Genomic DNA, 17,532 nt, shown 5'->3' with positions numbered 1-17,532 from the left:
GAAGAGGCATGGGATTATGTTCAAGAACTGAGTTTCATGGGGCTACAATTTTGCCTAGGTCCCTGTGCTTACTGTTTCCCATCATGTGCGTGCCTTCCAGGGCCTACATTTAGCTCATTAAAAAAACAAAGGTTGAAGCTGAAATAGAACATAGTTTATGTGAATCTGTGTTTATGACAGGAACCTATGACCTCCAGACCCTGCAGTCAAATTTACTAGAGATCAGAAGTAAAGAATTTTGATAATCTTACTGTCCTGGAAATGCCCTACATACTGTTCAGAGTTTGCAAATTATGTGTGGATTGCAAGGTCTTTTGAGAAGGCATTACATTTGGGAAAAAACTAGCTGTCATTATGGTAGAAATAGTCACATACATTAGTAGCATGGAAAGACAGTTTTTACTGCAAAGAGCTTGCAGTCCAAACAATGCAAACTAAATACCCTAATTCTTGTACATCAGTAAGCAGGATGATGATTCAGCTGACACTCTCCTTTGAGGGCATGCATTTCAGACAGATGGCCATTTTGTAGAAAGAAGATTTTGGCCTTGCACTAATTCCTCTGTAGCTATCAGTTGTCCAAAAGACCCACATAGAAATTACGTTCTTGATAAGTTGCTTGATATTTATGAAGTTTTTTGAGTTAGCATGCTGATCTAAGTTTTACTAGGAGAAAAACAGAAGACAACTGGCTGTCAGAGCTTCTTCTGTGCTTCACAAGTCCCATAACAGGTTAAGCAAAGTTTTCATCTCTGGTAATATAATGAGGCCAACTTGTTTGTTCTATCTAGTGATCCTGTTTACCGTAAATTGGTTTCCAAAGGAGGCCAAAATCTCCTTTCTTTTCTTTCTTTTTTTTCCTTGCCTGATCACAACAATCGTATTTGTCTTACTAAAAAATATTAACTGTTTAACTTATAAGCAAGTTATAAGACATTTCCAAAATGTATACCAATGATATGTATTTGTATTTGTGTAGCCACAGCTCCTTCTATCCATGTGTGGGATGCAATGAACAAACAGACCCTGTCAGTGCTGCGGTGCTACCATTCAAAGGGCGTTTGCTCAGTCAGTTTCAGTGCCACTGGCAAACTGCTACTGTCCGTAGGGCTGGATCCTGAACATACCATTACCATTTGGAAGTGGCAGGAAGGTAGGAAAACGATTTTTTTTAGAGTATGTTTATTTTGTCAGAGGTATGTTGGCTTGAGTCAAGAGTAATTGTAACATTAAAATATCAGAAGATCAAAAATTATTACATATAAATGCTATGCACTATGCTCTGTTCAACAAGAGCTAAATAAATGTATTTACCTATTCTAGTAACTGCTAAATGTATATCCTTTGAAATTACTGTGTAAAGATCAAGATAGTTCACTGATTTCCAGCCCAAATAATTAAAGAAAAATGTAGTTTTCATTCTTTTTTATTATCATTATTATTTCACTCTTCTCTGTTCTTATTCTTCTCTAAGTGTGATTCCTGACTAGGTTGTTATAAAATTATTCCCCAAAATTGCAAATTGCAGAAATGTGGTGCCAGTGCAGCTCCTCTATGCATCTCCTCTACTCCTCTGTAGTTGGTGTCTTAAGCTATACTACATGTTTTCAGATCGGCTTTGATCTGTGTTCAGGATTCAGGCTAAAGCGATTTGGTGAGCTGCTTTCTCATCTTCTTTCTGTCTGACAAAGCCATGCCCAGATTATGAATTTGATTCTCTGGTCTTAGGGGTTTACTTCTTCTCTCTTGGAGGATTTCTGTTGATCGACTAGTAACTCTCAGAAGTTTAAAGATCAACTATCAAGTTAATAGAAAATGATCTTTCACAGCTTGTCTAGTGACATCTAATGATACTTTAGAGATGGACACAATGTCAGGTGTATGTTTATACAATCTTAGGTAAGATGAAGCATTCACTGCCTTTTCAGTCAGAACATGCCTGTGCTCATTCTTAAGAGTTGATACAGAATTAAAATGGCAGCTAAGGATCCTGATTGAGGAATCTTCATATGGGTTAAAATGATTTAAACATTTTTTAATTGGAAATGTGTATTTTTCTCAGCTAGTTCAAAATGTTCATTTTCTTTCTATCAGGTGCCAAAATTGCCAGCCGAGCTGGACATAACCAGCGTATATTTGTAGCAGAATTCAGACCAGATTCAGATACCCAGTTTGTTTCTGTGGGAGTGAAACATGTGAGGTTCTGGACACTGGCTGGAAGAGCTCTTCTCAGTAAAAAAGGGCTGCTGAGCTCCATAGAAGATGCCCGCATGCAGACGATGCTATCTGTAGCTTTTGGAGCGGTATGTACTTCAACAAACTACTTGAAAATGCATACAAACAAAAATGTTTTTATCCTTCTGCCTTTATTCAGTTTAGTGAGACTTTTCTAACCTGCTAATGAGTATGTCAGTTGTTTCATTAAACTCAGTTTAGCATTTCTAATACTTGCCTGCTAATTAGGACTAATACCAGCTTTCTTTAGAACAGAAAAGAAAAGAAGATTATGGATTTGTATTTTTTCAAGAGAAACAAATATAGGTGCTTTGGGCTGGTAATACACTGCTTGGTATTTAATCCAGGTGAAACAAAACTGAGTCTAGACTGCAGGAACCAAACAGTAGAAATAAGGCTAATTTTATGCCCACCCGGAGGTGATTCTGTTATAATCTGTATGTGTTGCTGCTCATGGGTGATCAGAGAGCTGCGTTGCCCTGGGGCATTCGTTAACGTCTGTGACTGTTAGACACTGTTAGACAACCACAGTAGGGTTTTGTTTTGCTTTGGGCTGTTCTTGACATGTGCAGGCCTTGTTGCTAAGTTCCATGGCACTGCTGTTTCAGGAGTTGCTCTGTATGAGCAGCACTCATCTCTTCAGCTGGGTAGAAAGCCACAGATTTCTTTTGGGAAGTGGTGCTTCACATTCCTTGCGTGCATTACTGTCCTGTTTGGTGATCTGCCTGTTTGGTGATCTGCCTGTTTGGTCCAGACTGAATTTACGCCATCAGTTGAGCTTTTTGAAACTGTAACTGGCCTATGGTTTCATTTTTTCATAATGCTGTCTCTTTTCCAGAGGGGTATCTGATTTAAAAGAGAGTCTTACAAAGAAACAAGATATTTTTCAAATAATAACTGTTACTGATGCACAGCTCAGACTGTAAAGGGTTTGGAAAACCTCTGTAAACTTTCTTATCGAGAGGCAGATTCTTAGGGTGAGAATCAGGCTGTATGCTAAATGGCCTGGGGTTTGGTATGACGTTGTTTGAGGATGCAGAATTTGCAGGGGTTTTGTGAAATGCTGTGCAAACTGAATAAAGCCAAACCCAGTATGTTCTCTGTATTTCATGTAGGGAGCAGTTCTGGGAGTGCTCTTGGTTGGGTCTCAGAAGGAGACCCTAAACAGAAGCTGGAAATGGCCTAAAAGATATGCTGTGAGGACAGAATATCTGCTCTCAAGTTAATTTCCAATCCTCTTTTACTTTATTAGATACACACACACACACTCTCCTTTAAAAAAAGGATGTAGAACATCAACCCACTTCAGTTAAGGAAAGTGCTCATGCCACATCTGTACATGCATAATGATACTCTGTAATACTACATATGATGCTGAATTTGAGGATTGTTCATGGAAGTTACTAAAACAGTTTTGCTCAATAACGGGTTCCTCTTGGTTTTAAGTGTATCCTAATAAATTGCAATTCAAATTATTTTTGTTACCTTTCAAGAACAGGAAGCAGAAGTAAAGAACAGGTAGATTTTAGTTTCAAGTTAAACTCTTCTTAAACTAATGGATACTGTAATCCAGTGAGTATGTTCACCTAACCACAAAAATTACTGCAAGTGTAATGTACATAGCAAGGGGATGAAAATTACCTGTTTGTGTGAAATGTCAATACTTACTGTGATTTTCTACTGTTTTACTATACGTTGCACACTTGATAGGCTGAAAGTACAGATAACCACACAACTGAAGCTCTAAGTCATTGCATTTCTTCTTGCAGTGCAGAACCTGTTAGCTACAAGAAAGCATGTTTCAGACTTCAAGAAGGAATGTAGTACCTCACTGTTTTGTCTCTAGAGGTTCTTATTGCTCCTTCTACAGCAGCAAATAAAAGCAATTTAGCCTAAATGCAAATGGTGATGATCTTTATTTCTGAATGTTTTTCTTCCTGCCTTACTCAGAATCAGATGATGAGTTTATTTTTCCCCTTTTCAGAATAACTTGACATTTACAGGTACTATCAGTGGAGATGTTTGTGTTTGGAAAGATCATGTGTTGATACGAATTGTGGCCAAAGCTCACAACGGACCTGTTTTCACAATGTACACCACATTAAGAGATGGTTTGATTGTTACAGGAGGCAAAGAAAGGCCGTGAGTCTTCCTTCCTCTTTTTTTTTCTGCATGCACATGTACTCTTTGAAAATGGTTTGGATTCACCCCATCTAACAGTAGGCAGCTGAGACATCAGAGCTAGAAGAGTAGTCTCTTTCGGATCCCTGACCAGGTATTAGGAAAAAGAGTAGCCACCACGTCCAAAGTGCAGGTAACCCCACATGAGCTCCAGCTACCTATTTTTTCCCACTGATTATAAGAGAAAGCTTAGGGTTGCTAGGATCCTGTAAAACTCCAGCCCCTGACAAGGGTGCCATGCTTAATTACCTAAAGCCAAGGGGCATGAATCAGAATCTAAATGCTGTACAAGAAGTTCTTCATCATTTTAACTGCTAGATAACAGTCATTTTTCTGAAGCATATGTGAAGCTTCTTCAGGCCTTTATGCTGCCTTTACACTATTTTGTTTAAAAATAATAGGCAAGTGTAAAATAAATTATGTGAATGGATTACTAGTAATATTGCATTATCAATTATACTGCATTGCATCAGTCAGGTGATGTTTTTCCTAGTACAAATACACAATTATCAAAGAGATAATACAGTTCTACTTCCTTAAGCTGAAAAAGACTGAACTATTATAAGCAAAAGCAGCCTTGAAATCACCTTATATTACTAAATGGTTCAACAGTATTTATCAGAGGATTATTTATGAGAGAAGGCAAAACATTTAGTTTGAAATTTAGAACCATCAAATGGTTAGAATTGAAAGGGACCTTAAATATTCTCTAACTCCAACCCCCATTTAATTTTAAGCACTAAGAAGTTAACTAGTCCTTGAAGGTCACTTTTTTTTCTGAAGAGGTACTGAGGTTGTTAACTCCAATAATTTACACAATTCTGATTAAATAAATGAGTGATAAATTTTATAGCATGAACAACTTCTTTCAAAGGAAAGACATGCTTAGTTATGATGGCAGAGGCAAACTGTCTTCTCTCAAATCTAAGGTACAACAAGATCATTTTTTTTCTGGGACTGTAAACAAATTATCTCCTCAAGCATTTTAATTCTTTTTAGTGCCTTGCTAATGATAAAAGAAAAAAATGCTTCAGCTATAATATGGTCCATCTGCTGAAATGATAGTGCCCCACTTTGCAGGATACAGGCCACTTACTTTCTTTTCAGACACAGGTGAAATCTTAATTATTCCTTTGTTTTAAATACTTTCTTCTAGTATTTGTAAATATTGCTGTAAATTTATTTAGAGGATGATCTCTCTACTACTTAGCTTCAGAGACTCCTAATTTTTAGTATTTGACCTGAAAGAAATAGTAATGAAAACCAGTAAGAATCAACAGTTCATCTCTTGTGGGAAAATGAAGTATTGACAGAATGCAAAAAGATTCTCATTTAGGAAGATTGCATACTCACTTCTGCCTAGGCTTTCTTAGTTGCAGTTTACCCGCCTGTTTTGGTAAAATCCTTTTGCTGAGTATGATGACCAATCATATGTCAGAACAGTGCTAGTGAGAAGCAAAGAATATTCTATTGTAAGGAATATGAATTTATAATTCATTAGAGTTCTTTTAATAATAGTAGTACAAACTCAGTATTTCTAATTAAACTTTCTGAAATTCTTTTTCAAGGTTCATTCAGTAATCAAAGTTGTAACACAGGCAGCCAATATTGTAGAACATTGTATTTTGTGTCTGTTAGGGGAGATTTTTTTCTCTGTGAAGACACATAAGACATGTTCCAGCTCAACTGGAAATGCCAGATTTATAACTGATTCAGTAAACATTATCTCCTTTTCAGAAACTTTTTTATTTGAATGTGTTCTTTACTGAAATACCAGGTTTTTTGCAAGTGGGTGGGAAATACTTGGTGTTTTCATAATTAATACTTATTAGTTGGGTGTCTTGTGCAATTAATGTGTGTTTTTTCTGCTGTATCTTTGTCTTTTATTTCACAGCAGTGAAAATAGTGAAATTTTCACAAAAGTAAAACTGTTTTGTCATTTATTTCATGGAAGTAAAATACATATCTTTCCTGCTTTCCTCAATTATATATTGATAATGTCTGCCTGTCTTATTATTGGGATGGCAGTTTGTTCACACACTTAACTGTTCTTATAACTACACAAATTCCCTCAGGGCTGCTCATTCAGACTAAGCTTAGCAGCACCCATCTTTCAACTTGTTCTGCAAAGTAGTACAGTAAGAACATGGAATCAGTATGTATTGCTTAGCTAGGAGGCTCAACATATTAACATCAGCAGTTCAGTAAAAAACAAATTAAAAATGCCTCATTTGCAATATATTACATTAAATAACGTAGTTCTTTCATATATTAATTGGTTTTTTTGTGCCATCCATTATACTTATGATTGTTCCTGATGTCTTCACAGTTCAAAGGAAGGCGGAGCAGTTAAGCTATGGGATCAAGAGCTAAAAAGATGTCGTGCCTTCAGACTAGAGACAGGACAAATGACAGACTGTGTTCGCTCTGTTTGTAGGGGCAAGGTAAAGAAAACCTCCTGTCTGTAAAATAAAGCTTATAATTTGTAGGTTGTTCTGTAAATATCAGATAAATGACTTCTGCTTTCTTTTATAATTAATATTTGAAATTAAAGGTTAAGTTAGAAGGTGTCTACAATGGATATTGCAGCAGAAGAACATCTACTTCATGAGATCTCAGTCTTACTTAGGATAATATTCATATATATTTTTTTAAAGACTAATTAATTATTTCTTTTCTATTTTCACACTTCGGATGTCAAATATCAAGTATCATTACAAGCAATAACTCAACTAGCATTATGATTTCTATACAGCTTTGTACTTCAATAAATCAGAGGAGTTTAAAAAATAAAATAACTTTGATTATTTAACAACTCAATTTAAGCAAACTTTCTTGTCAGAACTATAGCTCTAGATTATATCTTTATTACTGTTCATCACGAGTGGTTAATATATTACATCGGAGATAATTCCTTCACTATTGTTCAAGGGGAAAATTCTCGTTGGGACAAGAAATGCTGAAATAATTGAAGTTGGAGAGAAAAATGCTGCATGTAACATTCTAATTAATGGTCATATGGATGGACCAATCTGGGGCCTAGCTACACATCCATCCAGAGATTTTTTCCTTTCTGCTGCAGAAGATGGCACAGTAAGACTCTGGGATATTGTTGAAAAGGTAGGTAGTTGTTTAGTAGTGTTGCAGACTTGAAACTTGGTTTTTAATGTATTCTGAGAATAATCCATCTGATACTGTTATCATGTTAACAAACTATTAGTGTACGGTGCTTTTAAAATATGGACAAATCATAACAGTTACTATTTTGGGATTTTTATTTCTTCACAGAAGATGCTAAACAAAGTCAGCTTAGGGCATGCAGCTCGTACTGTTTGTTACAGCCCAGAAGGTGATATGGTAGCTATCGGCATGAAGAATGGAGAATTTATTATCTTGCTTGTGACCTCTCTAAAAATTTGGGGGAAAAAAAGAGACAGAAGATCAGCAATTCAAGATATCAGGTCAGAAAATATAATCCCTTTGCCTGTTGCAGTATGCTAGAAATCTCTAATATTTTGAGTTTTAAAAGTACTGTTTTGTGTTCTGAGGAGCATTGCAATGATATTTCAGAGAGCTAGAATCAATGAGAGAATTGTGGAGTTTTTGTGATTACTCTGATACCAGGAATAAAAAGGAAGGAGGAGGTACATGAAGATAAGAGAGAACTATCGGTCAAAAAGACTGATGGAATGGGCACCAGTGATGGGTGGTGTTCCTCGGTGGCTGGCATTGGGGCTGTTGTTGTTTTACATCTCTGTTGGCAGTGTGGACAGTAGTGTTGAGTGCACCCTCAGCAGTTTTGCCAATGACGCCGAGCTGGCACGCTCGAGGTAAGAGATGATGTGCAGGAGGTAAAATGAGATCAGAAATTTAGAGATGAAGACTGGATTGTGAGAGATAATGGAAATGCCTGTCTGTCAGTTTGCTCTTTGTTGTGTCTGTTAGAAAGGATTTAGAAGTCAAATTTGCCTATTTCTTGAGTGGAGGACAAGAAGTTTCTTCTCTGAGATAAACTGGTCACGATCAGCTAAGGAAAGCTTTTGGAGAGCTAAGTGAGATGAGAGAGAAATATGAGCAAACAGGGACCTTGCAGGAGTTAGGGGGTGGTTGGAATCAGAAAGCTGTCCGAAGGTACGTTTCAGAGAGAACAGAAATAAACTGCCCTAGTAACATAGAAGGGGCTGTGAGGAATTTTTTCAGCTCAGGAAGCTACTGAAGACTAGAAAGGAAAACCGGAGGAAAAAACCCACTGTGTGAAGACAGAAGGTCTGATTTCACATCTTTTCAGTACATTTCATATAGAAGCTCTGTTTTTTCTTCATTTACACCATTTAATTTTTCTAGCTTGTAACCTTGTAAGTTTAGTATCTGAGAGTCAAAGTCATCAGGGGCATGTCACAAGTTGTTGGACCATTGAGATGGTCATGACATCAGGTAATGAACAGAAGTATTCAAGAGATATTCCCAGTTCACTTATATGTGTCATCTGTACCAAAATTATTGCCACCTTTGACTGGATATGTGTTCCCTGAAAATTTCATTTAAAAAGTTATTGTGCTCAGCAGACTAAATACTCTGCCTCTCTCTAGTTCTGGATAGCAGATGCTTGAAATGCAAATGTGTGCTCCTCAAATGTTAGAATCTGCTGTAAGTGCCAACCTGTGTTTATCTCTTCAGGTTTAGCCCAGATTCTCGATACTTAGCAGTCGGTTCCAGTGAGAATGCAGTGGATTTTTATGATCTGACTTTGGGTCCCACACTAAATCGAATCAGCTATTGCAAAGATATCCCAAGTTTTGTGATCCAGATGGACTTCTCTGCCGATAGCTCTTATCTCCAGGTATCAATCATTAATTGTTCAAGATACTGAATTAAAAACATACAACAGATGTTCTGCAGGTGTTCTCCTTTGACTACTTCTAAATTTTGTAACTAAATGTTGGTAATATGTTACTGTCACTAGACTGTTACTTTGTTGTAGTGATAAGTGGATGCCTTAAATTTTGAACAGTATTCCTGGAGATTAAATATAAGAAGTAAGCATAGAAATGAGAAACAGGATTCAAAATCACTGTGCCTCCCTGCTTTATTATCTCTGATGCTGATGGACCATTTTAAAAGAGGAAAGAGTACAGTCTGTCATTATGCAGGCCCAAGCAGGGCCCTGGACTCTGACCATTACACTCTGCCCAGGGTAATGCCAACAATGGCATTACAAATCATTTTAGTGGTAGCCTTTGTGGAGCGTCACCAAAATCATGGTGTTGCAACTCCCAACCATAGGAGGGCTCAAGAAAGTTCTTAAAATCAAAATAAATTCTGTATAGTTTGCTTTCTATATTTTACTCACATCTGAGAGGAAAAGTAAGCTTCTCTCATCATCAAATCAACATTTACAGGCTGAGAGGAATGCTTTTGCATCAGTTTTAAAGATAGGAATTTATTTTGCCTTATTTGAGTGTACACACACACTAGCACACAATATATAGAGAGAATTAATATGTGCAGAATGTGAGATGTTTCAATTGTTTTTTATTAATTAGAGATTTAAATGTTAAGATATCTTATGCTTTCTCGCTGTTGCTTTATGCGTGTATGGATTTTTGAGAATTTTCAATTCATTGACCAAGTTTCCTTAATAGCTAAGTTACTTTATGGAGTAAGAGATAACTGTCAAGAAAATGCTTTTCAAAGTCCTTTAGATTTATACTTTCATCTTTTGAAACAAGTTAATCTATTCTAAATTCTCTGTGGTCATCTCAAAGGTCTCTACGGGGTCTTACAAAAGGCAAGTGTATGAAGTGCCTTCAGGAAAACAGCTTGTGGACCAAGCTGTGATTGACAGAATAACATGGGCTACTTGGACAAGGTAAATGATTCACATATTTACACCTGTTAAAACGCTTGTAACTCCCAGGAGAAACACCTGCTGTTTAAAAGCGTATTTCATCCCTTCATTCAGTCACATATTTTCTTTTAACACACCCATCTGCTCTGGCAACAGATCAGCAGTACAGCAAAAGGCAGTGCACAGCAGATTCCCTCATCAGACATGAGCTGTGTGACAGTGAGGACGTCCGATAAACACTGATCTCTCACAAAGTCCCTTTCTACTCTCTGGCTATCTCTAGCTCCTTTGGTGCAACTCTTGCAACCTCAGTAGTTTTTTCATTGCACTGTGCAAATTATCTGGAATACTGCACTATTTGCTTCAAAATAGTGATGAGAGTACATATCAAAACCAGAGACAGTACATATCAAAATCAGAGACAATACATAGCTGGGGTAATTCAAGTTTATTTATAGTATGAGACTAATTGGAACAGTATAACAAAGTTGCTATTAACATTTGCAAATAAAAAGGCATGCAAAAGTACTTTTAAATGCATTAAAAGTATTATATTTCTTTCAAGATATTACATGAAGAATGATACCATGTTTTATTTTTAATTAAAATTTAAATAATTTGTTTTCTATTTATGCAAATCTGATTTTTTTGTGCCTCATTTCAGTCTCCTTTGCCTGCTTTCAGTAATTATCCTCTAATTATCACCCTCAGACAAAAATTGAGAATAAATACCTGAAAGTTTTCCACATATGAACCGCTTTAAACAATAATAATCCTGACTTTGCTGCAAGACATAACTAAAACTGTAAGCATTTAAAGGGCTCTGAAAGACTAATTTTCTAGATTTCTGTTTTTTCTTTGGGTAATAAGTTTTTGTCACCTCTTTGATACGAAAACAAGAAACTGGTATTTTCTGACCCAATTCAGTGTGTCTGATGTAAATCATGCCTTTTTGAATGTAGTGTACTGTGCTCTGAATTGAGGGGAAAGAATCACAGAAAAATTCCCAGATCATTCAGCTATTAGCAAATGCTTGTTTCTGTGCATTCTTGGAAGTATGCATATACATGGTAGGCAGAGCTGAATAAAAGCCTTTTTATAAGGCTTTGCAAAGGCAATTTTCTGGAATCTTAAAATAATTAAATCTTCGGTGGACTCAGAGAAAATTTCAATTGATATAAAAGAGTTACAGAATCAACAGAGCATAGTTATAATGAGAATATACAATTTTTTATTTTCCAAAAGCTGAAACTTATTCATCTAATGCTTTTGCTAGGACGTCCTATTTCTATTGTCCTTTCTTTATTCTTTTTTTCTTTTTTTTTTTTTTTTTTTTTAAATGCCTCACTGGACAATATTAGTACTATTGATTTCACTTCTGCTTCTTAGTGTTGCCATGGGCTACAACGTTTTGGGAATTATATCACTGAATCAGTTTCAGAAGCAATTATAGAATGATACAAAAATTAATTACAGAATAAAACTTATAGAAGTCATGTATGTGTGAGAATAAAATGTCAAAATTTCATTTTTATGGAACTGGTTACAATATGCGAGCAGCTTTCTATTTTGTTACTCTATTGTTTTTGCTGTGATTTTCAAGAGAATCTCTTTGCTGTTCTATTTCAGTGTTCTAGGGGATGAAGTAATTGGAATCTGGTCCAGGCATGCTGAAAAAGCTGATGTAAACTGTGCTTGTGTCTCTCACTCGGGAATCAATCTTGTAACAGGCGATGATTTTGGCATGGTCAAACTGTTTGACTTTCCATGTCCCGAAAAATTTGTAAGAATTTTTTTTTTTGCACGTTTACAGCAATAAGTACTGTTGATATTATGGTCTTGTCTTGTTTCTGTAGAAGACATATGATTGAAATATTTTCTTCTCTAAATTTGTAGCTTTTTAATATAACTTTAGCTCCATAGTCTTGTAAGCATGTTTCACCTCAGAGTTTTCCTACCATTTTGAGCAAGAGCTCTTGCTATAACCTCTTGTATATGCTGATATTGTCTGCTAGCCTGCATTAGCATAGTGCCTTCATACTGAAAATCTCAAAGCCTTTAGTAGTTTCCTCATCTTTGATCCTTTTCACAGGTGAGGAAGACAGCTGGTGATTTTAGTCCCATCTGTGTATCTCCATGGATGAAGGGTTTACGTATTTTTTACTAACACTGTCAGTTTGTTTCACTGTTTTTATAATTTTAATTTTTAGTGTTCTTTTAATTTGCTTTCACTGTTAATTTTCAGGGTTTGAGACTGCACAGTGTAAACTGCTCACACAATTACAATTAATTTTTTTTTTCAGTGTTAGGAATTTTACACAAAATGTACAAGTTAATCATGTGACAAGATATATTTCATGGTATTGTGTCAACTTGATCATTGTTCCCAGTTTGCAAGCGCTCTCTCATTTGGTGACATCTCACTCTGCACTGCAGCTCAGTGGTAGTTCTCCTTCAGGAGATCTTTCACATTCGATAACCTATATAACTTCTGAATGATATAAATATGTGATTCAATAGAGAGGTAGATTTAAAACATGCATGCCTTGTTTGATTCAAGAGGGCACAGAATATTTAGACTGTCTCATTCTGTTGTTGTTTGGGGTTTTTTTCAGGCAAAACACAAACGATTTTTAGGTCACTCTGCCCACTTAACTAATATTCGATTTACAAGCGGAGATAGATACGTGGTCAGTGCCGGAGGGGACGACTGCAGGTATGTATCCTTTCCATTACTGTCCAAAAGTACACAGCAGTAGAGATGGACAGTCCATAACAATGTAAAGTTCGAGTTCAGCCTTCAACTTTTTATCCATGTGCTTGCTTTCCTGTTGGTGCATGAAGAGAAGGATATATAAATAACCCAAATGTTAATGAGAACAGTTAAGATTTAATAAGTTAAAACATTAACATCTGTATTCAGAGCATCATACTTTTAACTGAAATTTTTCTTTTGGCTGTGTTAGCTGTTTCTTTTAACAACATTGTAGTCTGCTGTATTTCATATTTAATATCTACTTGAAAACACAGCTTATTTGTTTGGAAATGTGTGCATATGCCTCATTGAGAGAGACATGGAGACCTGCAAGAGGACACTGCATGAAGTACCAGGCATGAAATACCCAGGATTGCGATGTGACGTTCTACTGTGCCCTGCATGTGTAAGAAATGGTGCTGCCCCAAGACACAGAGCACTCTGTCTCTGAAAGACAGGTACCTAGAGTCTGCCAGAAGGATGGACTGTCACAGATATGCTGAGGCTGCTAGATTTGCTTCAGTATCAGATAATCTGGGTTGGTATTCCACTCACTGCCAGATGTTGAAAATGGAATATGTGGATAAACGGAAGAAGTGAATTGTTAATCAATGTACAGTATCACAGCAAGTTCCTGGGGTTTTAATCAAGCGATGCTATTTCTGACCTAGTGCTGTACATTGATCTATTTTCAGCATGAATGTTTTTCCTTTAAGTTTTGAGGTCTAAATAGCATAGATAAAAAGAGTATTCCGTATTTCATTACTGAAAGAGACAGTATATTAACTCTCAAATGAATAGTATTTTAATAAATGTTTAATTATTATAATGGAAATTATATTTCTATGGCTGGTCAAAAGGAAACATCATCTGGTGAAGCAGAAAATAACAGAGCTGATTCCTTAGGACTGAAATATTTCTGTATTTAGAGGCCTGGGTCACAGTCATGTCTGGTGAAAGCCGTTGGATATGCATGATCTTCATGGCTAATTTAGTGTTTTTGTTGCACTTAAACATTAAATTAGTTCTGTGAGCAAAAATAGATTTGCTCACTTTGCGAGTGCCTTTCCCACTACCCAAAAGTCTAACTCCAATTTTTGCCTTGTGAATAAAAGTATTCTCAGTGGAAGAGAGATTATTGCTGTATTACTTGACTGGGCTGTTAGCCTCCATGCTGGAAATGAGGACTAGGGTGAGGATTTTGTAGTCTTCTTAATCAATAAAGCTTTGGATGTCACCAGTGGCAAAAATAGAATTTCATAGCAATATGAATTCATTTTATTTTCTCAGCATCATAAGGGAGATTCAGAGAGAATATAAACTTTCCAAGCATTATATTTTGTACATTTGATCTTTTTAACAGAGTTAGGACTATCTGGGAGAGGTCTCTACTCAGATTTCTCTTTTGATTGTAAAAAATGTCCAATCATATGCTTCTTTAAATGGACCTGCTGTCATCTCTAGCATTTATTCTATCCTGTAACATAACTGAGACTCTGAGTTGGAAAAACATTTCAGTGATAAAAAAAAACCTGAACAAAGCTATGTTTTGGGTACAAGTGAGGAAGATTTCATCAGCTGTTTGTCTAAATCATGTCACAAAGATGCATTACAGACAGTTAATTTTCATGCAACATAGCAGGGAACAAAGTCACTAATTATCAGCACTGCTCTCATCATGGCATTCTGCTGTGAACATAAAGCTCTCTTTCTCTGTGTAAGCCAGCATTGCTTTGGCAGTGGCACTTGTTTAGGTCTGTCAGTAGGCTTTGGTATTATTCATCTCTTGCATTTTTTTGTGCCAGATACAAGTAAAAAAGAAACAAACCTCATCTCTTCTTCTGAGTATCTTGTGTGCATGGTGGTTACAGAGGGAATGGGAGGGCTTGCAGGTAGAAAAGGAGAAAAGTTACTGAGCCAAACCTCTGTGCTCTCCTACGTTCAAAAAGACTTGTTATGTTCTATACAAAGTTAGTTACCCAACTGTCTTAGGTAATATATTTTATATATCAAACTATAACAAATATTTATTTTAAAGAAGTTTATGAACTAAACAGTTATCAGGTTTCTCAGCATGATGGTTCTTAGCAAAGTCTTGCCAGTCATGCAGCTGCTATTCTACAGGAGCAAACACTGTGTGGATTTGGTCATGAGTGTACAGGGAGATCTTGCTGGTAACATTTTTTACTTTAGGGGAATTACATATGAGAATTGAGATTAGACCTAATCTATCTCATAACCTTGTTTCCTACCTGCCTGTTTTATATGAAAATTAGTCTCTGGCATTTAAATCTTATCTATACCAGAGAAATAGGTTGCAGTGTGCTATTCTATGGCTGTGATTCTATCCCTTATTAAACCTGTCTCTGCAGGAGTTCTTGACTTGAAGTAAGATTTATCCTGCCTCTATTTTAAAGTTGCCTTGGATCATGATGGATGACTGTTAAGAGCTCCCTCATAGTCTGTCCTACTCAGACTGCCAGATCGAAGTCCGTATTTTTCTGTCTCTGAGTTTTCCCCTCAAAATCCTACACTTAATGAGCTCTTCCACAGGCCTTCACCCAAAAAAGGAGGTATGTGGATCAAGAAGGTTTGTTTCTCAGATCCCTGTCACTGGTCCTCTTCTCCTCCCTCCCCCTACCCACTTCATTAATGCCGTGCCTCTCCACTGACAATTTGTCCATTGGTGCTTTTGCCCTGAAGAATCCCCAAGGCCGCACCAGAGGTGAAAGACAAGCAAGAACTGGGCGGGCGAATTGCAGCAGGGCTGCCCCGGGAGCTGCAAGGCTGATGGGCTGAGCCTCCAGATCTTGTGCTTCTCCACTCTCTTCCAAACCTCATTGCTACTGTAAAGGGCTGGGATGGGAGCTGGAAGCTGAGGAGCTCTTAAAAAACTAAACTACCAGCATTGTTCCTCCTATTGCAGCCCATATTGGTAGCTAGTATTTTCCCTGGCAAAACCGCTCAGTGGTTTGCCAGGTAAAATGGGATCAGCCAGCTGGGAACGATCACAAATAGTGAGGAGAGGAGTGAGCAGAGCCTCAGTTGCAGTTTTCTTCCTGAGGACAATTTGGAGCATATTCTGTAGGTGCTGAAGAGAAGAGCTGGCTGTAAGCATGATCAAAGTTGGCAGCTTTGTGGGGTTTTTTTTGGTCTTCTTGTCTGTGATGGTGCTTTGCTACTGTGCCTCATTTGCTGTTTACATTAAATGCTACTGTAGTAACTTGCTCGTTGTTGCCACCTATGCTTGAAGCGTGTGTATGTGGGAACAGACTGTCTGTTCCAACAGGCAGTGGGAGCTCAAGGCTGACTGCTCCACATAAAAGGCAGAGGATGACAGAACCCTGAAGGATAGGTTAGGGAAGAAGCTGGAATGTGGAGGGAGTAGTGACAAACTTTAATTTGGAAGCATCAGAGAGAACTGTGGGCAGGAGGGCTCTGCCTGAAGCTGAAGAAAACCTCTTCTGTGGTTATACAACATCAGGCAAGGGGAGGTGAAAGTTCTTTTATAATTTAATCACTCATAGTGGATAATTTTGTCCTGTAGCTTGTTTTTTTGGTTAGTGGCAAACATACATCTTTGGGATCTTTAGTCATCAATATTGTTAGTAATAAAAGAAATTAACTAGAAAACTGATTCAATAAAAATAAAATGGCGTTTCACTTAAAAAAATAAATGTGCCCTTGAAAGCTGTAAGTGTGCTTAAAAAAAAAGAGAAAGAGGAAAATCCAGCTCCTACGAGCAAGCAAAATTAAACACGTTTAGAACTGAAAGTTGCCATAGTGCAGGAACTGAGGAATGTAGTTGAAAATTAGGTCAGAGAGAGCAAATTAGCCAAATATGTCAAATCATTTAGACTTGAAATCCTAATTTATTTTTTTTTATTCTCAAGGAGGCAGTTGTCATATATGACTTTCTGATTTTGCTAGGGAAAGCAAGAGATGGTGTAAAACTAAAATAAGGAAAGGATTTCAGAAAATTAAGCCTATTTTATCACTTGTTGACAGCTGAAGGAAAGCACATATTCAGAGGAACGTCTGACTTTGCTCTATATCAGTGTTTCAGTGTTAGCAAGATTCATTGCAGCATAACTGAACTTCATGCAAGTCCAGGTTAGTGCTGACCTACCATCAGGAAGCAGGCACATTGCAGATGGGTTGTCTCCTCAGTCTAGAAACTAGACTGAAATAAAGGACTTCAATACCAAGAGCAGGACTTTGAGAGCATTCAGGAGTGGCTTAGTTTAAAACCATGACCCACTTTCAGCTGCTGCCTAAACCACTCCAACCCCACTGTTTGCCAAGACACACAGTGCCCTTCAATAAGCCCTGAGCTCCTGCCTGTGCAGCATCTCACCTGCTCTCTGGGTTGCACCAACAGTGCTCGAGTCTCCACATGCACATGGGGGTGACTCCAAAGCCGGGCACTGGAGTCCCATGTTGGACTTGCTGTGCCTGGTGCAGTGGTGTGACAAGCAAAGGATCTCGGATTCAAATGCAGTGCTTTAAATGG

General features: G+C 37.2%; 1 protein-coding gene across 1 annotated transcript in view; it reads left to right on the top strand.

Annotated features, from left to right (window-relative positions):
• Window positions 1-14,962, top strand: part of EML5 (EMAP like 5) — a 90,410-nt gene extending 75,448 nt beyond the window's left edge. The window contains exons 34-44 of the mRNA XM_018082138.1: window positions 980-1,153; window positions 2,095-2,303; window positions 4,220-4,377; window positions 6,746-6,860; window positions 7,348-7,536; window positions 7,705-7,877; window positions 9,094-9,256; window positions 10,182-10,285; window positions 11,894-12,047; window positions 12,880-12,980; window positions 13,295-14,962. Coding sequence (XP_017937627.1) covers window positions 980-1,153; window positions 2,095-2,303; window positions 4,220-4,377; window positions 6,746-6,860; window positions 7,348-7,536; window positions 7,705-7,877; window positions 9,094-9,256; window positions 10,182-10,285; window positions 11,894-12,047; window positions 12,880-12,980; window positions 13,295-13,331 — 1,577 coding nt within the window. The 3' untranslated portion in view covers window positions 13,332-14,962. The remainder of the gene's footprint in view (window positions 1-979; window positions 1,154-2,094; window positions 2,304-4,219; window positions 4,378-6,745; window positions 6,861-7,347; window positions 7,537-7,704; window positions 7,878-9,093; window positions 9,257-10,181; window positions 10,286-11,893; window positions 12,048-12,879; window positions 12,981-13,294) is intronic.
• Window positions 14,963-17,532: the final 2,570 nt, after the last annotated feature.

The sequence above is a fragment of the Manacus vitellinus genome, unplaced genomic scaffold (assembly GCF_001715985.3).
Source record: "Manacus vitellinus isolate BGI_N305 unplaced genomic scaffold, ASM171598v3 scaffold_6_pilon, whole genome shotgun sequence".
Taxonomy (NCBI): Eukaryota; Metazoa; Chordata; class Aves; order Passeriformes; family Pipridae; genus Manacus; species Manacus vitellinus.
Note: the sequence above shows the minus strand (reverse complement) of the source record. Positions and strands in the feature narration are given on the sequence as shown.